This window comes from Salarias fasciatus, chromosome 22, assembly GCF_902148845.1.
Source record: "Salarias fasciatus chromosome 22, fSalaFa1.1, whole genome shotgun sequence".
In the NCBI taxonomy this organism is placed as follows: domain Eukaryota; kingdom Metazoa; phylum Chordata; class Actinopteri; order Blenniiformes; family Blenniidae; genus Salarias; species Salarias fasciatus.
In genome coordinates this window covers 4,206,436-4,231,002 of record NC_043765.1, presented here as the reverse complement: position 1 = coordinate 4,231,002, position 24,567 = coordinate 4,206,436, and the positions used below count along the sequence as shown (strand labels likewise).

Genomic DNA, 24,567 nt, shown 5'->3' with positions numbered 1-24,567 from the left:
TTGACAAAAAGTTATTTACAAATAAATTTCTTTCTATCACCATCCCTCTTTCAAAACAACTAGAGAAGAATAACAAGGTGATCAATCTTGAGCTGAAACCATGGAAGACCAGGCAACTGTGCTGAGCAAGTCAGTGAAATAAAAATATGACAGTCAAACGCTTGAGGAGTAATTAAATGTGATTGCAGTATTTAGAACAGTGCTTTGTATCAACATGTTAGTAAATGTAATTACTGCCTGTGAAAATCAGGTGTTTGGGGCAAAACAGGTGCATTTCCAGTGAAACTGGTTTAGTGTGATTTAAAAAAAAATGCTTTTCAATATTATATAACTTCAAAAAGTCCTCAAAATCTGGCCTGGAAGTTACAGCAATGTACAACTGGTCTGAGTGGTATGTGAACAGTATACATTACATGTGAGATTCTTCCAACACGGACCGAGCACCAAGCATGAGGCGGTGTTCTCAGAATACAGATTTTAAAATTGTCTCCTAATTCTCAAACTCTCTGATTATGAGAACATTTACATTTAGATATAACATGTTCAGGTCTCTGCACGCACACACACACACACACACACACACACACACACACACACACACACACACACACACACACACACACACACACACACACACCATTGTACCAACTGTAACAATCTTGAAGCATCTTGAGAGGCACAAAACACAAAAGAAACATTTTCACTTGTAAAGTTGAGGATTTTTATTGTTCTGGCTTCAACTAAATCAAGATCCCTTATCACTGAAGATGACATTCTGTCTTGTGGAAACTTTTACGATGGCACTAAGCTCCAGGACAGGAAGGGAAGGTGCAGCCCACTACAGCTAAGACTTAACTTTTCAATAAAGGTCTTGCATGAAGATTCATTTCCTCTTTTCGGCCTTCTGTGCGGCTTTGGTGACCTTTCCCTGTGTGGCGGTAATCTTCTCAACTTTCTTGATGACACCGACAGCTACGGTCTGCCTCATGTCACGCACAGCAAAACGACCTAAGAAAAAGAGAGAGCACAAAGCACAAAACAAAGGTTTAAATCTTAAACTGCTGTGACAGTTCTCCTGAACAGCATTGTTAGGCATAAGTACACCGTTAGTAAGCCCCAAAGTGACACCAAAGTACCACAAAGAGACACAAAACAAAAAACACAAATTTATAAGACAAAAAAAAGAAAAACAAAAAAAGAAGAAATTAATTGTCCTGAACCAACACACTAACACTGATTAACTCCAAGCAACTATTTAACACAGAAATTAAAAAAAGACAATCATGACATTAATCACATACAAGAACATACAGAGGAGGAGGATGAGCCTTTCCTTTTGCCTGTACCTTTTTTCTTTATGCATGTGTTATGAATGTTATTGCCACTGACAACAAGCCTTCTGATTGAAACCTTACACAAAAACAACAACGACGACAAAAGTTTAATAAACACTCTCTCACATACCGAGAGGAGGATATTCAGAGAAGCTCTCAACACAAATAGGTTTTCCAGGCACCATGGTGACAATGGCAGCATCTCCAGACTTCAGAGCTTTGGGGTTGTCCTCAATCTTTTTGCCAGAACGGCGGTCAACCTTCTCCTTGAGCTCGTTGAACTTGCAGGCGATGTGAGCAGTGTGACAGTCCAGCACAGGGGCATAACCCTGGCAGATCTGCCCGGGGTGGTTCAGAATGATGACCTGAAGAACAAAGTGTTGATGAGCTGTTTGGTCCAGCAATGAAAGACACTGATTCTGAGGTCCCTCATGTTTAATTGTCAATTGAAAGCACATATGCACCCTAAATCATGTAATAACAGACATTTGGAGATATAGTGTCCCCTGTTTTACTGACTGCATGATATGAGAATGGCTTTCTCCAGCAGCCAGAGCCAGCTCACTGAAGAAGTCACATTCATGGGTGTGCAGTGAAAATAGTTGAGGAATGTAAATACTTTGGCACTGTTTTTGCCCACCTTCTTCAATACACCTCAAACACTGAAGAGATTCTGAGGAAATGTGTTTGACGTCAATATCACCTAACAAAGCTAAGGCCACTACCCAGTCTCTCAGATCACTGTAAGCTGTTAACTATTAAGATAAGTCACAGGACATTAGAGGACCAGTCATATATCCAGGTTCTCATGTTTCAGTAGAGCCACTGACTGCACAGAGGTTTGTCTCTACTGTCCTGTCTCCAAAAATGAGACGAGCTGGTGAACTACATTTATGGACCTTTTTAGAGGACAAAAATGCCTTCTCTTTCTTTATATCCCAGTGTATGAACAATGTTTTTATGTCCCAATGCATAAACATTGTTTAAAAATATCTCCCGCTCACCTGAGCAGTGAAATTTTCTGCTGCCATCGGTGGGTCATTCTTACTGTCACCAGCCACGTTTCCACGACGGATTTCCTTGACGGACACGTTTTTAATGTTGAAGCCGACGTTATCACCGGGCAGAGCCTCGGGCAGAGACTCGTGGTGCATCTCCACAGACTTCACCTCAGTGGTCAGGTTGGGAGGAGCGAAGGTGACAACCATACCAGGCTTGATGATGCCGGTCTCAACACGGCCAACAGGTACGGTTCCGATACCTGAAAGCAGGAGGAGGTAAGGCATTTGTTTTTGGCTCTAGAGATTATTGTAAGTTAAGACCAGGCATCCAACCCTAGCACCTCAGACAAAACACCCAATTGTGATATGAGACGTGGTGAAGTAAGGTAGGGAGGCTGCAGGTGAAGACATGGGCCCCCAACAGAGCATTTGATGAGATATTATACATGAAGCACATTCAACGTTCAATTTGCTTCATGAAAAAAACTTTGTGTCTTTAAGAGTTGACAAACTTTTCAATTGCAACACACGACACTGTCGTTCACTCATGACAAAATCCATGTCTCACTGTCATTCTGTTATTGATTTCATTCACAATTGTAAAATTAATTGACAACTCTACTCACCACCAATTTTGTAGACGTCCTGCAGGGGCAGACGAAGAGGCTTCTGAAATGGCCGTGTAGGTACCTGGATGGAGTCCAGGGCATCAAACAGAGTACCGCCAGTGACTTCGCCCTGCTTGCGGGTAATAGACCATCCCTTGTACCAGGGCATCTAAAGACAGAAAATAATCGAGTCAGTGTACAATTAAGATGTTGACAAATACTGCATGAAATTGTTGAGCAGAGTTAGATCTATTAACCTTTTCAGTTTTATCGATCATGTTGTCACCATGCCAGCCAGAGATGGGGACAAACACAACCTCGGCAGGATTGTAGCCAATCTTCTTGATGTAGGTGCTCACTTCCTTCTTGATCTCATTAAAACGATTCTCGCTGTAAGGGGGATTAGTGGAGTCCATCTTGTTCACTCCAATAATGAGCTGCTTGACACCCAGAGTGTAGGCCAGCAGGGCGTGCTCACGAGTCTGACCGTTCGAGGAGATACCAGCCTCAAACTCACCGACACCAGCAGCAACAATCAGCACGGCACAGTCAGCCTGAATGGAGTAAAGTTTTGACAAAGACAGATTTTTAGACTTTCTTGCTTCATATCCACAGACTACAAAACGAGTTCAGGATTTGAATCGAACATGACACGGTGGTACGGTGGGGCAGTGGTTATGGCTCACACCTCACAGGGAGGAGGGCCTGGGCTCAAATACCAGCTGGGGGTCTATAGTAATGTTTACATATTCTCCTAGTGTGTGCAAGGAGTTTCTTACAGGTTCTTCAGTTTCTTCCCACCATGGATGTGAGTGTCTGTGGTTGTCCGTCTCTGTTTTTGTCCTGTGATTGACTGGTGAACTGTCCAAGGTGTATCCTGCTCTGACCCAGAGTAAGCTGGGTTTGGCTCCACCGCCCCGCGATCCTCAACAGGATAGGTGGCATACAAGATGGATGGGTTTGAAAAGGAACAGTTACCTGAGAGGTACCAGTGATCATGTTCTTGATGAAATCCCTGTGTCCAGGGGCATCAATGACAGTCACATAGTACTTGTTGGTCTCAAACTTCCACAGAGCAATGTCGATGGTGATACCACGCTCACGCTCGGCTTTCAGCTTGTCCAGCACCCAGGCGTACTTGAAGGAGCCCTTGCCCATCTGTTGAGTTAGAGACAAAGTCATTAATAGGTGGAAAATAATTTATAGGGTGCCATTGCCCTTACATCAGATGGGTTGTTTGAGCAAATCCATCAATGCTATTTTTGACACAATCTGACAATTGACTGATAAAGAGTGTTTGCTCATGCAAGATATTTATACAATGAAAGGAGTGAAGACATGAGACCTCAGAAACAATGTGGACATTTCTCTAATTTATTCATTAATATATCATGATTAATTGTGTCAAATGCTTTTTTTAGTCTGTAAAATCACCAACATTATATTCCGTTTTATCTATTGCTGCGGAAACCAGTTCCACAAGTTCCATCACTGCCATAGAGGTGGAACTTTTAGCTCTAAAGCCATACTGGCTGTCACTTAAAAGACTGTGCTGCTTGTCAATAAAAATGCCAAGTCTATGAATAAATAATTTTCTAGGATTTCTGAGAATGGTGGGATTAGGGATATTGGTCTGTAGTTTTGAAACTGATACTTTAATAAAGTAAAAATCCTTCTGATTTATTGTAAACAGACTAGAAAAATAAGCTTTTTATTCAAAATGATATTCTACACCAGTGAAACTAATACAGCAAATATAAAAAGTCTTCACACCCCTGTTGAAATGCCAGGTTTTCGTGATGTAAAAAAATGACAGCAAGACAAATAATTTCACATCTTTTTCCACCTTTAATGTGACCTATAACCTGTACAATGCAATTGAAATAAAAAAAACTAAAACCTTTCAAAGGGGAGGATATAAAACAAAAAACTGAAAAAACCTGGTTGCATATGCAACTTTAAACTAATATGCCACACCTTTGGCTTTTATGACAGCACTCAGTCTTTTCGGGTAGGAGCCTATCAGTGTGGCACATCTTGATGAGGCAATATTTGCCCACTCTTCTTTGCAAAGCCGCTCCAAATCTGACAGATTGCGAGGGCATCTCCTGTGCCCTCTTCAGCTCACCCCACAGATGTTCGATGGGATTGAGGTCTGGACTCTGGCTGGGCCTTTCCAAAGCCTTAATCTTGGTGAAGCCATTCTTTTTGTTGATTTTGATGTGTGCTTTGGGTATTGTCGTGCTGAAAGATGAATTTCCTCTTCATCTTCAGCTTTCTAACAGAAGGCCGAAGGTTTTGTGCCAACACTGGCTGGTATTTTGAACTGTTCATAATTCCATGCACCCTGACTAAGGCCCCAGTTCCAGCTGAAGAAAAACAGCCCCAAAGCATGATGTTGCCACCACCATGCTTCACTGTAGGTATGGTGTTATTTTGGTGGTCTGCAGTGTTGTTTCTGCACCAAACGTACCTTTGGAATTGTGTCCAAAACCTGCAACTTTGGTTTCATCAGACCATAATACATTTTCCCACATGTGTTTGGGAGATTTCAGATGTCTTCTTTCAAAATGAAGCCTGATGGGATGTTTTCCTTTGTAAGATAAGGCTTCCGTCTTGCCACCCTACCCCATAGCCCGGACATATGAAGAAGACGAGACATTGTTGTCACATGTATGACACAGCCAGTACTTACCAGAAATTCCTGCAGCTCTAACTGCAGTGTTGCTGTTGGCCTCTTGACAGCCTCCCTGACAAGTTTTCCCCTTTGCCTTATCATGAATTTTGGACGGACGTTCTGTTCTTGGTAATGTCACTGTCGTGCCGTATTTTCTCCACTTTATGATGACGGTCTTCACTGTGTTCCATGGTATGTTTAATCCCTTGGAAATTCTTTTGTAGCCTTCACCTGACTGAGATCTTAGAATAATGAGAGCCCTCTGATGCTTGGAATGGAATGCTATTTAATGTTATTGAAACAAGTTACAACAAGTTACAAGTGCAACGAAATTACTGGGGTTTGAAGACGCCCAGGCAGCCAATTACGGCGCTCCGTCTTCGGACGCTTTGGACGCTCTCTGGCTCTGTGGCTTGTGCTGGAAGATGCGGCTACAAAAATGTCAGGAAAAGCCTGCTAGAATAGCTGAACTTTATTTGGGGTTGATCAGAGGCACTTTAATTGGTGACAGCCGTGTGCTGATGTAGTAGGTATATGTTGCAGACATTGTTTAGAGGTTTGTGGAAGTTGTTGATTATGGGATATTTCATGTTGTTTTTTTCACATTTTGGATTCCTGTCTGATTAGTTTATTTTATATGCATGATTAGAGGGAGAAAGCCATCAGGGCCTCCTGCGTGTTTTGCTTGTTTACGTTTGTGGTGTTACCTCGGAGTTCCAGTAGAGGGGAGTAGCGTCCTTCTCCCGCCAGACGAGTGAACAGGAGAGTGCCTGCCTGCTTTTTTCACTTCCCTCATTCTCACCCTTTTACAGACTCCAGTTTAACCTGTTTGAATGTAAGTGGTTAATGCTGAACACTGCCACATCACCAGTTAAAAAAGGGTGTGCCCATTGTGCAACCACATTAATTCAGTTTTTTTTTTTTTTTTTTTTTTTTACTTTCCCTCTCTGAAGGATTACTGCTTGTTTTTTCAATTGCGTTATGAAGCTTATAGGTCACATTAAAGGTGGCAAAAGTTGTGAAGTTATTTGTATTGCTGTTATTTTTTTACATCATGAAAACGTCGCATTTCACTAGGGGTGTGTAGACTTTTTATATCATGTATATGTAAAATACATAAACTTCAGACCAACCTCAGCTGCCTCTTTCTCGAACTTCTCAATGGCTCTCTTGTCGATCCCTCCGCACTTGTAGATCAGGTGGCCGGTGGTGGTGGACTTGCCGGAGTCCACGTGGCCAATGACCACAATGTTGATGTGGTTCTTTTCCTTTCCCATTTTGAGTCACTGGTAGTCAAAAAAGCATTATTTGCACATATGTTGTGTAAGACAAACATCTAAAGAGATGGTGTTTCCGGGATCGATTGAGGAAGTGAAAAAAAATCACATTGCAATAGAAAGAATGAGTTATTTAAGTTGTCTCAAAACAGCATTAGCTTTGTGTGGATAAAATTTGTTTTGGAAATAATTGGAGTTTCACATGGACAATTCTTTAAGAGTGACAAATCTAAATTCCCCCAAATTTCCCCTGTGCCTTTTATTTTGATCAAAACCTGATGCGGCATCTTGTGCATAAGAATCCATGTGACTTTCTCAAATAAATTTGAAATGTTAAACAATTATTTTTAATGTAACATGAGTTTCTGTCAAAACATACAAACAGTATACAGAATAAAATACTGCATGTAACCCAGTCCAGCATGTTTCAGATCGCTCCCTGTTTCACACATGATCATGTAAAAAAAACAAAAACAAACAAACAAACAAAAAAAAAAGTTTCTGTCAAAATAAGCCATTCTTCGGTTTGACTCACCTGCGATGTGTCCAATGCAAAAAGACTGTCTTTGTGACTACTGATTGAAGATATCCCAGCAAGGACGCCTGGCACCTCCCCTTTAACTCCTCCTTTTCATTCCAAAAAGACTGCAAATTCTTATTATCATACCAGCAGAGCAGCGCTTTTAACCACTCCTTTACTTGTGTGATGTCAAAGTTGCCATAGCTCTAAGTTGTGCAAGTCTTCATCTCCTGTGTCTCAGACTTATGAAACGGCTAATTTAAAGCAACGCAGGAAGAACAGACCTGCACAAAAGGAGGAACATGTTACTGCCACTCACCTACTTTAGTTTGGTTGTAAAACAGGTTTGGGTTCAACCGTTGTTTGTTTTGCTTTGTTCTGTTGTTTTTGTACTATGAGCTCATTACAAACTTGTTCTACCATAGAGGTATAAAGATTGAAATATATCATTTTTATTCACATTTATAAAAAAAAATGCCTTCATGCACCTTATTCATCAGCTAGTCTATTCCTGTAACAGCTAACCTGAGTAAAGTTCAGACACACCTGCACGCATGTTCATGCATGTGTATGCACACACAAACCCACGATTAGGCATCAAACAACCCGCAACCCAAGACTCAAAAAGAAAATGGAATGGACACCAAGCAGCTCATAACAGCCACATCCTCACACTTGGAGAGCAGCAGGTGAAGCTGGTGCTGAGGGTGTGAGCCTAAGGAAGGCCGCAGGTCCTGATGGCATCTCAGAAGAACACTTGCTGAGGGAATGAGCTGATCGGCTGTCTGGGGTCTTCACCAACATCTTCAACCAGTCCATAAGCCAGCCTGCTGTCCATTTAACACCATCGTCCCCAGCAGATTGGTAACAAAACTGTCAGGCCTGGGAGTGTCTCACTCGAACTGCTCCCAACTTTTGGACTTCCTGACAGACTGCCCCCAGAGAGTGAAAGTAGGCCCCCACCTCTTCTCGACCATCAGCCTCAGCACCAGCTCCCCCCAGGTCTATGTGTTGAGCCTCCAACTATTCACACTACACCCATGACTGTGCCCCCCCCTCCACCACAACAGCAGCATCAAAATTTGCAGATGACACCACGGTGTTGTGGCTCATGTTTTGGGGAAGGAGACTTCTTACCAGGAAGAAGTGGAGGGACTGTCAGTGTTGTGTCAACAGAGCAACTTGATCTTGAACACAACCAAAACAAAGGAGATCGTTGTGGACTATAAAAAGAAGAGACACTGTTCACTGGTGGGGTCTCTGTGGAGAGAGTTTCTGGTATGTGCTTCTTGGGTGCACATATTGACCTCACTTCGAGCACAAACTCTATAACCACTGTGAAGAAGGCCCAGCAGAGATTACACATGCTTCAAAGACTGCCGGTGGAATTTTAACTTTGCTCCATCGAGAGTATTCTGACTTACTGCCCGTGTGTTAGGTTTCCCAGGTGCACAACAACAGACAGGAAGGCTCCAGATGTTTGTTAAAATGGCCCAGATAATCACTGGCTGTCCCCGGCCTTCCCTTGGTAAACTGTACAATTCTCGTTGCCTGAGGAAGGATCAAAATATAATCAGACACCCCTCCCACCCCAAACACCACTGGTTTGAACTTCTGCCATCAGGCAGACGTTACAGAGCACAAAAAACAAATACACTCAGAAACCGTTTATATGCTGAGGCCAATTACGCACTAAACTCAGGATACATATTCTTGTGCTGATGGCTTTTAATGGATGATTTTATGATCGCTTTTATTTTGCATGTTGAATGTTATATTTGTTCTGTTATTCATGCACTTTAAAGGTTTACTGGAAGATGTTCTATTCTATTTGCTTTGAGTTCTGGGTGGATCGTCAAAATAACTGGTGGTTCTGTTTGTCAATCATTCTGCTGAGCTGCCTTCATAAAACCGTTGTACGTGCGCGCTCCCAATAAGGTTCTACTTGTTGCGCATGCGCATTCAGAGTGTTTATGTAGCCGGTGAGCTTCGGTTTCAGCTAGTACTTACCGATGGCGAGTCTGACATAATGAAACTGTTACTGTTTCTGAAAATAAGCTTTATGAGCGAGGCCGCTCGCAGAAACTGTAAACAGAGCCGTGCACGCCCGGGGAAGATGGGCTCGCGCTCGCACGCTTCCGACATTTGATATGCGTTTCCTCGGAAGAAGCAGTAGAGCAGGTAGGATGGTCTGGCGCATGCGCGTTTTTCAAAAAGCGAGTAACGGACGTTTGGCTTCGTCTTTTTGAGAAAATCGTCCACTATACCTTTAAGGATTGCACTTTCAATTTAATTGTTCTCATACAATGACATTAGAGACATTCTGATTCTGATTGGTGCTTTCATTGTGGTCTATGGCAGGATGGGAGGGAACTCTGTCTTCAAAATGTAAAACACTGTGCTTCATTTTTATTTTATGAAAAGTGCTTTATAACTAAAGCTGTATTTAATTTGATCACCAACCCTCTTTTAAATCAGAAAGAGCAGGATGATTAACCATGAACATCTCTGTATGAGGCCAGAATGCAAAACACTACTTTGCTGTGAATGCTCAGAAATCAATGAAACAAAAATGTTACCGTCACAAACTGAACAGCATCTATTGAAAATAAAACATTCAAGAGTGACTATAATCACAACATTTACAACCCATAACAGTAGCCTACTGGCAAGTCAGTAAATGCAAATATGCAAATACACACCCAGCCGGTAAAAAAAACAGGTGTGGTTCTTTTCCAATGAAACCGGTTTGCTGACTCCAAACATGCATTCAAGTACTAAACTGCTCCAAAATTTCTCAAGGTGTGGCCTGAGAGCTCCACTAATGTAGCCACTTGTCTGAGTAACATCTGAACCGTTTGCATTTCAAAAGGCTTTCAAAACGTCTAATCCACACACACACACACACACACACACACACACACACACACAAACAACCTAGAAGGAATCAACAGGAAATCAAAAGGACACAAAAAGATTCAGGATTACCACAGACATCAATCGCTTCCTCAAAAATATCAAAAACCTTTTACTGTCTCTTGAGGATAGTAAAAGGTCACTTTTTACATTTTTATTGCTACAGGTTTTCCTGTATCAACGTGTCAAATTTGGAATGACACGACGTTCAGGCCACACCTTCAAACAGTCAAAACCAGAAGGATGACTTTCATGGAGGTTGATTTTGCTCAGCTTGACACGAAGATGGAGGCTTGAATGTTCACTCGTGAAGGTAAGTGAAGCTGACAATCAGTCTCTTTTCTTAAGGAATGCTTGTTTTGGTGAGTCAAACTTATATTTTTATATGAAAGATTTCCTTTGACATAAGATGATGATTGATGACATTAAAAATATGAAGAAAGATGAGGAAATTTGAATGATGTTTGCAGAATACTGTTGGCTGCAAACTGTAACCAGATGATTACTGCTTTCATTGTGGTCTATGGGAGGATGGGAGGGGACTTTGTTTTTAAAATGTGAAACACTTTGTGCTTCCTTTTTATTTTTTGTAAAGTGCAAACAAAGTTGTACTTGATTTGATCACCAAGCCTGTGTACAGTAAAACAAAAAAACTCCACAGTCACAAACTGATTTCCATCTTTTGAAAATGAACCGTTCAAGAGTAACCGTAATTGCAATGTTTAGAACTCGTATCTGTATTGGGTCTCAACAAGTCCGTAAAAAAAAATATTCATACTCTGTCTGTAAAAAAACAAGTGTGGTTTATTTCCAGTGAAACTGGTTTGCTGATTCCAAAAATGCATTTAAGCATGAAATAACTTCAAAAATTCCAAGTCCGGCAATGTGCTTGTCGTCTACGTTTTACTTGCAATGTAATTGTCAGAGTGACATGTGAACAGTGCACATTGTGAGTTTTCCAAAACATCTAATTTTCTGACAGCCAAAGGATGGCGCAAAACGCAAAGAATGACGCATTAAGGGTGCCTCCTCAGACAGTCCAGGTGTCGGCTTGTTATGCGCCCCAGACGAGCCAATATCTCAGCCAACCGTTGTCCATGCCTGAGGAAACACTGGACAGTTTTGACCTGGTTGACACGAGGACTCTTGGTCGCGTTTTCTCCCAAGTAAAATCTACAACCTGCCTTTTAGATCCCATTCCCACACCACTTTTTAAATCATTTTATAGATCCCTTGAGGAACAGATTTTAAATACCATGAATAGCTCTCTTCAGACGGGTGGCTTCCCCACTGCCTTTAAAACGGCGGTGGTGAGGCCCCTTCTGAAGAAGAGCAATTTAGACCCTAATGTTCTTAATAACTGCATACCAGTATCCAACTTCCCATTTTTAAGTAAAGTTTTAGAAAGACTGGTTTTTAACCAAGTCAATGAGTTTTTAATGATAAGTAACATTTTAGAAAGACATCAGTCTGGTTTTAGAGGGAATCACAGTACCGAGACGGCCCTATTAAAGATTTTAAATGATATCAGGTGGAATTTAGATAAGAAAAAACTCACAGTGTTGGTTCTGCTGGAGACCATCACATTTTAATAAATAGATTGAGTCACCTGGTGGGCCTCTCTGGTACTGTTCTTAACTGGTTCAGTTCTTATCTCACAGGTCGATGTTTTTATGTAAGTATGGATACTTGTTCGCCACAGTCCGCCCGTTTCTCTCTCAGGCCAGTACAGAGGTGCTGATGCATGCTTTTATCTCCTGTAGATTAGACTACTGTAATGCCTTGCTCTCTGGTCTTCCCAAGAAGAACATTTTTAACCTACAACTGTTACAAAACTCAGCCGCACGCGTGCTGACGGGGACCAGGGGGCGGAGCCACATTACACCGGTTTTACAGTCGCTGCATTGGCTCCCTGTCCGCTTCAGGATCGACTTTAAAGTTCTCTTATTAGTTTTTAAATGTCTTAACAGCCTTGCGCCTTCTTATTTAGCTGATTTGTTTTTACCCTATCGACCCTCGCAGGCCCTGAGGTCCTCTGGCAGTGCCTTACTGTGTGTTCCCAAAGCTAGAACAAAGACCCATGAAGAGGCGGCTTTTAGCCACTACGGCCCCCGCCTGGGGAACAGCCTGCCGGAGAACCTCTGGACCGCAGAGACCGTTGATATTTTTAAAGCACACCTTTTCAATCAGGCCTTTGGCTGACCTTTTATAGTCCTCTTATTTCCATCATTTTTTATGTAATTTTATTGTATTTTATTATATACTTTCAACTTCTTTTACTTTTTTTACTTTGTAATCCTATCTTATTATTTTATTTTAATTTCGTATCATATTTTATCATGTTTTAGCTGCATGTTTAACTCCAGTGTTTCCTGAGGGGGGTCCTTCACACCGGGAGTTGGTCCTGGTCCAGTGTTGGGGTTACTGTGCCCGGGGCCTCTGGTCACGGCTGGCCTGGGAGGCTCCACACTTCGGTGTGAGGGTTCCCTTGGTATGACGGGGTTGGAGGTCGGGCGCTGGAGCCCCAGTATTAACGACCCTCGATTTCTCCTGGTGTGGGTGGCCCCACTGGTGGTGTTTTCCCAAGATGCTCAGTGCCATGCCATGTCTCCTCTGTTCTGTGCAACATAATGGGAGTGTGTGTGTGTGTGTGTGTGTGTGTGTGTGTGTGTGTGTGTGTGTGTGTGTGTGTGTGTGTGTTGCATACTGTTTGATGGCGTGGTTTTTTAAATTCTTTTTGTTTTTATGACTGTTTTTACTGTTCAGCACTTTGCATTGTTTTTATAAATACGAAAAGTGCTGTATAAATAAAATTTGATTTGATTTGATTTAATTTTTATTTTTTGTAAAGTGCTTTACAAACAAAGTTGTATTTGACCAAGCCTGTGCACAGTAAAACAAAAACTCCACAGTCCCAAAATGATTTGCATCTTTAGAAAATAAACCGGTCAAGAGTAACTGTAATTGCAATGTTTAGAACTCATATGTGTCGGATCTCAACAAGTCAGTATACTCATACTCTGCCTGTAAAAAACAAGTGTGGTAATTTCCTGTGAAACTGGTTTGTTGATGCCAAAAATGCATTTAAGCATGAAATAACGTCAAAAATTCCAAGTAGGGCAATGTGCTTGTCATGTAGCTACTTGTCATCTACGTTTTACTTGCTGCAATGTAATGGACTCTATGCACAACTTCACCACTTCCTGAACTTCAGGAAGCTCCTTGTTTCCTGTCTTTCATGATAGGATGAACTGATTAATCCAGGTGTGTCTGGCCTCAGTAAATCGCCAGACACATCTGCAGTCAAGCCAAAGGATGGCGCAAAACGCAAAGAATGACGCATAAGGGTGTACCTTCCCGGCCCGGGCTTGTTATGCGCCTCAGACGAGCCCAGGACGAGCGTCCTCACCGACCCGGACGCGGGGGAGGATGGGTGGGGTGCTGCTGCCGCACAACACCGCCACCTCGCGTCATTCTCTGTATTTGAATGCACTATTCTTCCATGCATCCACTAGGGGGCGCAGGATGATGTCTGATAATAACAGCCCACCTGTCAAAAGAACATTTCAGAAGGCAATTCGGTTTCTAAATCCTCAAACTCTATGATCATGAGAAAAATACATTTTTATCGAACATATTCAGATTATGACACTTAGTAAACACATACACGTGGTCAGTGTGTGTTTTGATGGCTTTGCATGACTGCAACAGCTGTGTTCAACCTTAAAACATTTTGAGACGCACAAAACACAAAAGAAACATTTTCACTTGCAAAGTTTAGGATTTTTATTGTTCTAGCTTGAATTTAATCACGATCCTTTCCCCCTGAAGATGCACACCTTCCTTTCCTGCGGAAACTTTTACGATGGGTTTTAATCAGCATAAGCCAGTCCTTGAGTAGAGAGCTCTGCCTCAGAGAAGACGGCGCTGGGTGACAGGGGAGAGGAAGGGAAGGGGCAGCCCACTGTTGCTGAGACCTGACTTTTTGATGTAATCCTTGCATGAGGATTCATTTCTTCTTATCGGCCTTCTGTGCAGATTTGGTGACCTTTCCTCCGGAGGTGGCCTTCTTCTCAACTGACTTGATGACGCCAACAGCCACGGTCTGCCTCATGTCGCGTACGGCAAAACGACCTGAGAAGAAGGGAAGGATGACGTGAAACAGGAGTAAGTGGGAAGCTCAGTGCAAAATGTGTAGATATAGTAAAGAGGAGTAAACTGCACACAACAGCCAAAAAAACTTTCCTCTGGGGTGACCATAGCATATCATCTGCCTCCATCTTTTTCCTCTTCTCATTAGCCATCTCCATGCTCTGAGGTCTTTTAACATCCTTTGTCTAATGTACTCAATTTCTTCCTCCTAACATCCTCAGCACATGTCCAAGCCACTTAGCACCTTTAAATTGCTTAATCTAAGTTGTACCTCTGATCTCCTCATTTTGAATTTTGCTCATCCTGATGTCCCCACAAAGGAAATCTGAGCATCTTCCTGTCTGCCAACTGCAGTTCAGCCTGCTGTCTTTTTTCGACACTGCCACTATCTTCCAACCACAACATCGAAGCAGGTCTCACTCGTGTCCTCTTCATTTTGGTCTTGATTCTATCTTTCTGTCACTCATGAGCCCAGAAACTTGTCCCCACCCACTCCATCCCAACTATATTTTCTTATTCACCTCTCTTGTGTATTGCCAATATTGTAGAGATGCTCTGAATGGTGTAGCCCAGGTGCTTTAACCCAAATACCTTTACGATTTTCACTCTTCACATTTCTACCTCTCATAGACTCGCAAATATTCTCTCTTGTGTCCACTGACCTTCAAAAACCCAATACAGCAGTTTACATAGAACAAGTTAAGCTTCAAGGCAAAGTTTTACTATCGATCTGTTACATACCGAGAGGAGGATACTGGGAGAAGCTCTCAACACACATAGGTTTTCCAGGCACCATGGTGATAATGGCAGCATCTCCAGACTTCAGAGCTTTGGGGTTGTCTTCAAGTTTTTTGCCGGAACGGCGGTCAATCTTCTCCTTGAGCTCGCTGAACTTGCAGGCGATGTGAGCAGTGTGACAGTCCAGCACAGGGGCATAACCCTGGCTGATCTGCCCGGGGTGGTTCAGAATGATGACCTGCAGGAAAACAGGGACAGGTTTGGATTGGTGATTAGAGAAGGAAATCTTCGATAGGATGAAAGCGGGTGCACTGACAGGTCTCTTAGTAAAGTATGTGTGTTTCATGCACCACATCTTATGCTTAATTTTTAAATATTGGAGGCAATTTTTAAATTATTCAGATACAAGATTGTCAAGTTCTCACCTGAGCAGTGAAATTTTCTGCTGCCATAGGTGGGTCGTTCTTGCTGTCACCAGCCACGTTTCCACGACGGATTTCCTTGACGGACACGTTTTTAATGTTGAAGCCGACGTTATCGCCGGGCAGGGCCTCGGGCAGAGACTCGTGGTGCATCTCCACAGACTTCACCTCAGTGGTCAGGTTGGGAGGAGCGAAGGTGACAACCATACCAGGCTTGAGGACGCCGGTCTCAACACGGCCAACAGGTACGGTTCCGATACCTGGGAGAACAAGACGCAGAGTATTTGTGTTCGGTTCTTTTGATTATTCACTATATGCAGCATAGTCAGTTCCAACTCCTGTGTGCATCAGTTTTAGGACAGTCATGCATTATTAATTACTAAATATCAGTGAAATTACTGGCTTGTGTCTCATGGCAGCCTTGTGAACAACATTTTTTATTTTCTGACCCCATCAGATCTCACACTTACTTTTAAGAAAGAAGCTGAAGTACTGTTTTTTTTTCTTTAATTCATAATTCATTTCAGACATGTCCAAATTCACACAAAACACACATCTACAGTAAATGAATGGTAATCACACCACAGCACAAAATATACAATCATACACACTTATGCAATTGTATTTACAGTGTTACAGACATAACCACAGGTTTTCATTCCAGTTTCTTGATTCATATTTCAAGATTTATCGTGTTATTTTTTTTCTTCACTTTGCTTTATTAATCCTAGTGATATGGATCTTTGTAATCTCAGTCTGTTACCCCGTAGCCACATTGGCTTTAAGACAGCATTTTATGCTTTGTCAATAAATTTATCAAGTCTGTAAATAAAACCTTTTTCTAAGATGTTGGAAAATTGTTGGAGTGAAGAAACAAGCCTGTGGTTATTGAGCTGGTGTCTTTCTCAAGTTTTGTATACTCTCAATCAAGTGTGCTTTCAAACATTTGTTGAACAGACAGCACCATCCAGTGGCTAATCCAGGGGCTCATTTGGCCAACAGTACTTGTGTCTACTAAAGTAAAGTTTGTCATTCAGGAACAAACTTTATCAACTTTACTCACCGCCGATTTTGTAGACGTCCTGCAGAGGCAGGCGAAGAGGTTTGTCAGTTGGCCGAGTGGGTGGCAGGATGGAGTCCAGAGCCTCCAGCAGGGTGATGCCTGAAGCGCCGCCTTCCTTACGCTCAATCTTCCATCCCTTGAACCAGCCCATCTGAAGTGTGATTTAACAATGAGTAGGTGAAGAAACCAGGAGAAATAAATTTGAAAATGACATAAGAAATCAGATCGATATGTATGAATGTATGTATGATGTACATCTGCCTCCCCTCACCTTGTCACTAGCCTCAAGCATGTTGTCACCATGCCAGCCAGAGATGGGGACAAAGGCAACCGTGGCAGGATTGTAGCCAATCTTCTTGATGTAGGCGCTCACTTCCTTTGTGATCTCCTCAAAACGCTTCTGGCTGTAGGGAGGCTCAGTGGAGTCCATCTTGTTGACGCCAACAATGAGCTGCTTAACACCCAGAGTGTAGGCCAGCAGGGCGTGCTCACGGGTCTGACCGTTCTTGGAGATACCGGCCTCAAACTCACCGACACCAGCAGCAACAATCAGCACGGCACAGTCAGCCTGAAAGACAGGTTGCATTTAAGTTTTTGCCACTGAATTGAATTTCATTCTCTCACTACAAAATGATGTGACAATTTCAGCTGAAAAAACAGTTACCTGAGAGGTACCAGTGATCATGTTCTTGATGAAATCTCTGTGTCCAGGGGCATCAATGATGGTCACGTAGTACTTGCTGGTCTCAAACTTCCACAGAGCAATGTCGATGGTGATACCACGCTCACGCTCGGCCTTCAGTTTGTCCAACACCCAGGCGTACTTGAAAGAGCCCTTGCCCATCTACAAGGTTGAAAGGACAATTATTTTGATATTTGTCTTTGAGAAGAACTTTGAGTTTTAACAGACACATTGCATACATGAAATTCAAGATGTTGCCAGCTGTAAGCATGGGGAATATGAAGCATGATGTGTGATTTTCTGTCTCTTTGTATTTGAGTTGTTTATCTGTCAATCAACCTTTCCAGGGTTCCTGCCTTCACCCACAGCCGCATGGGTTCAGCTCCAGCACTCTGCAATGCTGAGCTAGATGAAGTCATGTCAAAGAAGACAAGATGGATGGATGGTTGGAGTTCAGGTAGAAGGTCAGTGACTATTTTCATCATTGATTTTAAGCTGCAGTGTAGAAAATGTCTGACTCCATCTTAAACGACTGCTCTGTAGATCTGAGAATATTGATTGTTGATCAAATCATTTGACACTCCAATATGCTGCAGATATCTTGCATTTTTTTCTAGAAAGCCCAATATTTAAAGAACTGACGATATTAGACTTTATCTTTTCTTTGTGGCCCTGGAGCCATAAGTCAGAAGAAACTGGAAAATGAAAATGGTGACTATATTTTATTTTTATAGTACTGCACTACCAGTAACTCCCTGTAATAAAATATGTTAGTCAACCTGATTACAATGACAAACAACAGTAATCACTGGGTGTATCTTGAAAACACATGCCAACTGGTAGGTCATGGCATGTTATTCTTCTCATTCTTTGTGACCTGCAAGCCATTTTACAAAAAATATTCACTCATTAGTTCCTCGGGTAAAAGAAAGTGGAAATCAATTGCAAGAACTTGTTTGAAGAAGGAATTATAATTACTATGATTAATCTGCTTTACTGCATCATCTACTTCAAATGAAAAGATCAAATATATGCAAGGTGATTTATCAAACCTAATTTTCAAGCATCCATTTGTCTTGTGTACATGTTCAGACTTGGGAAATTCTTGTATTCTTTTAAATTTCTGTATATATTATGCTATACTATATTATATGGGGGGAAGGGGAACATTTAACACATTTACTTTATTGTCAAAGTGAGGGAATAAAAATGTAGGGTTCATTTTTATATCATTTAAATGAAAAGGCTGCTCCAAAATACACAATGAAAACTAATTAGATCTTCAAGTTTTCTCTCAGTAACTGAGCCAAATGCAGACCTCCTTCAGTCATGCTGAAAAAAGCTCCACATTTTTTAATGTGATGTTTCATTTTTCACAACAATAGCAACAATTTTTAGACAGTTTTTCAACGAACCACACAAAGTGTGATTCTTGGATGGATATAAGTAACTTTAAACTTCATAATTAACAATTATTACAATATTATTTACTTTGAGGATTTAAAAAAACAGTTCACATATTCAGTCAGTAGGTGGCAATTTGAGACCAGGCAGCTCCTTCCACCACACCTGCTCATTTTTTTTTCAATGACAACACTGCCCCCTTCATACCAAATGTAGTGAAACGTCCTGATATAAAAGACAATTACATCAACTTCAGACCAACCTCAGCTGCCTCTTTCTCGAATTTCTCGATGGTTCTCTTGTCGATCCCTCCGCACTTGTAGATCAGGTGGCCGGTGGTAGTGGACTTGCCGGAGTCCACATGGCCAATGACCACAATGTTGATGTGGGTCTTTTCCTTTCCCATTTTGAGTCACTGGTAAGAATAATAATAACAATAATAATAACAAATCATTGTACATGCGTTGTCATACACATGTCTACATAAGGTGGGGTTCACAGGATCGATTGCTGATAGTCGCTATAGGGAAATAAATCACGCTGCAATTATAAAAATAAGTATAAAACTATTGTACTGAATTTGTCTCAAAAGAGCATCACCTGTGTGTGGACAAAATCTACGGGATATTTGCAGTTACCGTGTTTCACATGTAGGACGATTCTTTGAAAAAAATGTAAAAAAAAAAAGTTATTTGTGTTTTGAGATCTAAACCTTGTTTTAGAATTGTGCACATGACCTTGTCAATTGTGAGAATGTTCAAGAATTAATTTCATTGTAAACATGAGTGAACATTGAAAATGCAGTATTTTTTCTGTAGCGTCAGTGTGAGGTCTTCAGTGCAGATCAGACATAGGATGCTATTTGTAATCATTCCAATGACCCTGAACCCAGACTTCTCCCTCCTTCAACACTCTTCAACCTAAAGTTTATGCCGCCATTCAATTTTATTTCTATAGCACCAAATAGTCTCGCCCAAGCAATTTAGCAGAAGACCAAAAAATTCCACATGAGCAACATAAAGGTGGGAAGGAAAAACTCCTTATAAAAAAAAAAAAAACTACACACCCAAACTGAGATGTTGTAAACGGAGTTATAGAAATAAAATTGAATACAATCCGATGTAAGCACTAACCTAACACCCATTGTTAGACTATATGCACATCTGAACAGGTCCGAAGTCAAAGCCATATTTTTGTGGTTTTAAACAAAACGTGTTTTCTGAAAGCTGATGAGTCAGGACATCCTTTTAACTTCAGCTGGGAAATGACCGTTCCTGAGTGAAAACTACCCGTGCAATCACCGGATAAAAGTACTGCCAGAATTACTGTCTATATTAAGAATTTTTTTTCCGACTACATTTCTGCTCGCTCCTGATGCGCGCTCACACACCCAGTCAGACGCGGGCGGGGGGGGATGAGTCACGCGCCATGTGCTGCACCTCCATGTTGCGCCGCAAGCGCAGAACCGCCGCCATGTTGTTAACTGATGTAAGCGCGCCTCACCCAGACTGCACAGTGATTATGCGCGTTCACGAGAGGAGAGAAACAGCACCAGCATGACTGGCAGAAACAATCAGACAATTCAAGTCCAACACCATCTCCCCTTCCTAGAATTTAAGATAATTTTGGAAAAAGCAGAATAAAGAAGTGGAACGTTTGGATAGATTTTAAACAAGGTGAGCAGGCATGTTTTTACCTTTTAAAGAACTATTTAACTGCATCCGATTCAATTCAGATCATTCTGAAATCTAGGGATTCAATTCACATCATTTTGAAATCTAGGGATTTAACTGCAAGAAGACAACTCCCATTAGAAAGCATGCATCTTTAATTACCAACCTGTGCCAGGCAACTACCAAGACGTCCCCTGATTTAGAGCGGAGGCGAAAAAGGACCGAACATGAGCTGTACAGAGTTTTTATAGCAAACAAGAGGAGAGGGAGGGCTGTGCATGCGCTTCTCGGTGTCAGGCTAAATATAAGGGGTGCTATTGGCTGGGGCAGCGTAACTCCTATCAAGACGATTGGACAGCAAGTGCATCACAGACAGAGTCTAAGACAGCTGCAAGGGGGTCGCATCTGTCACAGCTAAAAAGCTACACCAACTGCAACACTTAAGGATGAGAAGAAGCCCATTTCAATTTTTTCAGAGATATTTATTTTATTAGTTACCAGCAGCTTCCTTTCCAATTTGTGGCATTTTAACTTTGAGATACAGTTCTAAACCATTTCCAACTTAAACTTAACTGAGAGGGGGCACTGCCATGTCATTCAGGTAAGTGACAATGCCACAGAGCTTGTTTTTCCTGCGAAAACTTTTGCGATGGGTTTTAATCAGCATAAGCCAGTCCTTGAGTACAGAGCTGTGCCTCAGAGAAGATGATCCAGGGTTGGAGGAAGGTATTGGGGAAGGTGTGGCCCGCTGATGCCGGCACACATCTTTTTGCTGGATGTCCTGCACATCCATTCATTTCTTCTTCTGGGCCTTCTCTCCAGCCTTGGTTGTCTTTCCGGTAACTTCCTTAGTCTCAACAGACTTGATGACACCAACAGCCACCGTCTGCCTCATGTCACGCACAGCAAAACGACCTGAAAAGATGGGAGAGGAATTGTACATGTCAATATTGTGACGCTTCACCTTTAACCTAATGAATTGCTGTTGATGACAAAATTACCAAGGGGAGGATACTCCTGGAATGACTCAACCACCATGGGCTTCTGGGGAATCATGTTCACAATGGCAGCATCCCCAGATTTGACGAACTTGGGGTTGTCCTCAAGCTTTTTGCCAGAACGACGGTCAATTTTCTCGACAAGCTCATTGAACTTGCAGGCAATATGAGCAGTGTGGCAGTCCAACACAGGTGCATAACCTGCAGAGATCTGGCCAGGGTGGTTCAGGACAATGACCTGTGGAAACAATACAAGTTAGTAAAAAAGGACTGCAAATATCTTATATTAGAGCATTGGGGCTTTAGAGCTTTAACACACCTGTGCGGTGAAGCTAGCAGCACCCTTGGGTGGGTCGTTCTTGCTGTCACCAGCCACAAAGCCACGACGGATTTCCTTGACGGACACGTTCTTGATGTTGAAGCCAACGTTGTCACCAGGGACAGCCTCCGGCAGAGACTCGTGATGCATTTCAACGGACTTGACCTCAGTGGTCAGGTTGGGAGGAGCGAAGGTGACAACCATACCGGGCTTAAGAATGCCAGTCTCAACACGACCAACGGGGACAGTTCCAATACCTGAACAAAACAAAAATAATCAACTATCCACTCAAGATTAGGCTGCCAAATAATTCTCTTTCGATACTGAAGAGTTACTTACCGCCAATTTTGTAGACATCCTGCAGGGGCAGACGGAGGGCCTTGTCGGTGGGGCGGCTGGGAGGCAGGATGGCATCCAGAGCCTCCAGCAGGGTACCACCTGAAGCGTTGCCCTCCTTACGCTCAATCTTCCATCCCTTGTACCAGGGCATCTAAAGATAAAAAAAAAAATAAACACAGAAATAGAACAGAGTCAGTGTGCAATTAAGAAGTCGAGGAATAATGCATCAGATTTTTCAATAGTCATATTTCCTCACCTTTGAGGATGCCTCGATCATGTTGTCACCATGCCAGCCAGAGATGGGGACAAAGGCAACTGCGGCAGGATTGTAGCCAATCTTCTTGATGTAAGTGCTCACTTCCTTCTTGATCTCATTAAAACGAGGCTCGCTGTAAGGGGGCTCGGTGGAGTCGATCTTGTTCACTCCAACAATGAGCTGCTTGACACCAAGTGTGAAGGCCAGCAGGGCGTGCTCACGGGTCTGACCGTTCTTGGAGATACCAGCTTCAAACTCACCGGTACCAGCAGCAACAATCAGCACGGCACAGTCAGCCTGAAAGACAGGTTGCATTGAAATTTTTATTATTGAATTTCATTCTCTCACTACAAAATGAGACCGTTTCAATCTGAAAAAAAAAAAAAGAAGTTACCTGAGAGGTACCAGTGATCATGTTCTTGATGAAGTCTCTGTGTCCAGGGGCATCAATGATGGTCACGTAGTACTTGCTGGTCTCAAACTTCCACAGAGCAATGTCGATGGTGATACCACGCTCACGCTCGGCCTTCAGTTTGTCCAACACCCAGGCGTACTTGAAGGAGCCCTTGCCCATCTACAAGGTTGAAAGGACAATTATTTTCATTGCAGACTGAAATATATTCATCTTATGTCATTTGTTTTGAAGTTTATAAATTATAATATCTAATTTATGAGGTTCTGCTGTGAAGCACTGTGAGTTACAATATATAGGTGCACAGCTAATAAGATGTATACCGACATTAAGGCTTAACTGGTATATCTAGCATGTAACCCTTTAGCAGGCAAAACAAAATCCCACTGAATGATTAACGTTAATTTGAATCGTTTCATTGTGTTTTCCAGAAGCCAGAGGACTCTCTTGGACAAACTGCACAGTCACGACCAGCGGCGCTGCCTGCGTTAAGCCCCGCCCCCGCCGTGCGCGCTCCCGACTGCTACACCCTGATGCCGGGCAGCTGAGAGGAGGCACGCTGACGCCGCCATCTTGGACTCCGAGATAACGGTAGTCGCGAAAAGACAAAAGGGGACTAAATAACGCACAAAATCACAATAAATAGCGAGCGGTTTACCTCAGCTGCCTCTTTCTCGAACTTCTCGATGGTTCTTTTGTCGATTCCACCGCATTTGTAGATCAGATGACCGGTGGAGGTGGACTTGCCGGAGTCGACATGGCCGATGACCACGATGTTAATGTGGGTCTTTTCCTTTCCCATTGTTGTAGTTTCTTTGAAGAAAAAAGAAAGAAAAGCACGTTCATATTTGTATAACACATTAAAACTGAACCACACCGCATTAAACCGTTACAGCGGAACATTGTGTGACACACAGCATGTCGGGCCCAGCTTAATGGTTTAGCGTTTTCAACATGACCTACATTACAATGTTACAGTTCACAAACACTTAAATATCTCCCAGCAGTCTATAATGGTTCGCTTATGCAGCTTACGTTTTGCATTAAGCGCTATGAATGCCGGATAGGAGCCGCTATCAGGCGGCTCCGACTAGGCCGCACTCGGCCACAGGCCAGTAGAGACACGTGTTACCCCGCGGGCCACGTCGGATAAAGTTACAAAGATCGCCAAATATTCCGGGGCTATCGCCACCAGTCCTCAGCACCTGTCGCTGGCAAATGCAAGAGGTCGTTTCCCGGAGGAGAGTCAAGAAATGCCTTTCAAGCATCCCCACATCTCCGCTAATCAGCCTCCTTCTTTGTTCATTTTCTCTCACATATTCTCCTCCCTCTTCAGGGTTTTTCGGAAATTGGATATAATCTCGATAAAGACGAGCATCTCGCATCAGATATCGACATCAGGCACCAAAATATTAAGGACTAATATGTAGCATTCATATGACATTCACAATTCCTTAAAAAAATCCACAGGTTAGTGTAAAGTTACATAACCAAAAAGCTATAAAACCGCCAAACTTCAGTAAAATTCCGCACGGAAGTAACAACAAACCAAACCGCATCCGACAAACAAAGTTCCCGGTTCGCTGTGGTTCAGATAAATCAGAGCTTGACTCACCGGTGTTTCTGGGTTTTCACGGCCAAAGCTGCTGCCCCTTAGCCAGGTAACAGAAAGAGGAAGAGCTTGGTCCGACCGGGAGGTTTTATAGTGAATGGGAGGCGGCCTGACTTCCCGTCCCCCTCCCCGGTGCAGACCCTGCAAATCACACACATTCCTGC

The 24,567-nt window shown here is 42.5% G+C and overlaps 3 protein-coding genes and 1 long non-coding RNA gene across 4 annotated transcripts; 1 reads left to right on the top strand and 3 right to left on the bottom strand.

The window, feature by feature from the left end:
* Positions 1-704: 704 nt before the first annotated feature.
* LOC115409113 (elongation factor 1-alpha-like) lies at positions 705-7,574 on the bottom strand. The gene is made up of 8 exons (XM_030120110.1): positions 7,433-7,574; positions 6,754-6,906; positions 3,922-4,101; positions 3,201-3,497; positions 2,962-3,112; positions 2,339-2,595; positions 1,465-1,699; positions 705-1,008 (listed from the first exon to the last, which is right to left on the bottom strand). Exons 2-8 carry the CDS (start codon positions 6,895-6,897, stop codon positions 884-886), a joined length of 1,389 nt encoding a protein of 462 aa, XP_029975970.1. The 5' UTR covers positions 6,898-6,906; positions 7,433-7,574; the 3' UTR covers positions 705-883.
* A 6,520-nt stretch (positions 7,575-14,094) lies between these two features.
* On the bottom strand, positions 14,095-20,742 carry LOC115409114 (elongation factor 1-alpha). The gene is made up of 8 exons (XM_030120112.1): positions 20,634-20,742; positions 19,057-19,209; positions 17,373-17,552; positions 16,980-17,276; positions 16,709-16,859; positions 15,649-15,905; positions 15,227-15,461; positions 14,095-14,467 (listed from the first exon to the last, which is right to left on the bottom strand). The coding sequence occupies exons 2-8, from the start codon at positions 19,198-19,200 to the stop codon at positions 14,343-14,345; spliced, it is 1,389 nt and encodes a 462-aa protein (XP_029975972.1). The 5' UTR covers positions 19,201-19,209; positions 20,634-20,742; the 3' UTR covers positions 14,095-14,342.
* Positions 15,753-23,606, top strand: LOC115409116 (uncharacterized). Its single transcript, XR_003933901.1, has 3 exons — positions 15,753-15,890; positions 17,738-17,854; positions 23,223-23,606. It is a non-coding gene; the product is annotated as an uncharacterized LOC115409116 (long non-coding RNA).
* Positions 20,934-24,528, bottom strand: LOC115409115 (elongation factor 1-alpha). The gene is made up of 8 exons (XM_030120113.1): positions 24,407-24,528; positions 23,450-23,604; positions 22,774-22,953; positions 22,380-22,676; positions 22,124-22,274; positions 21,785-22,041; positions 21,469-21,703; positions 20,934-21,382 (listed from the first exon to the last, which is right to left on the bottom strand). The coding sequence occupies exons 2-8, from the start codon at positions 23,591-23,593 to the stop codon at positions 21,261-21,263; spliced, it is 1,386 nt and encodes a 461-aa protein (XP_029975973.1). The 5' UTR covers positions 23,594-23,604; positions 24,407-24,528; the 3' UTR covers positions 20,934-21,260.
* Between the last annotated feature and the right edge of the window lie 39 nt (positions 24,529-24,567).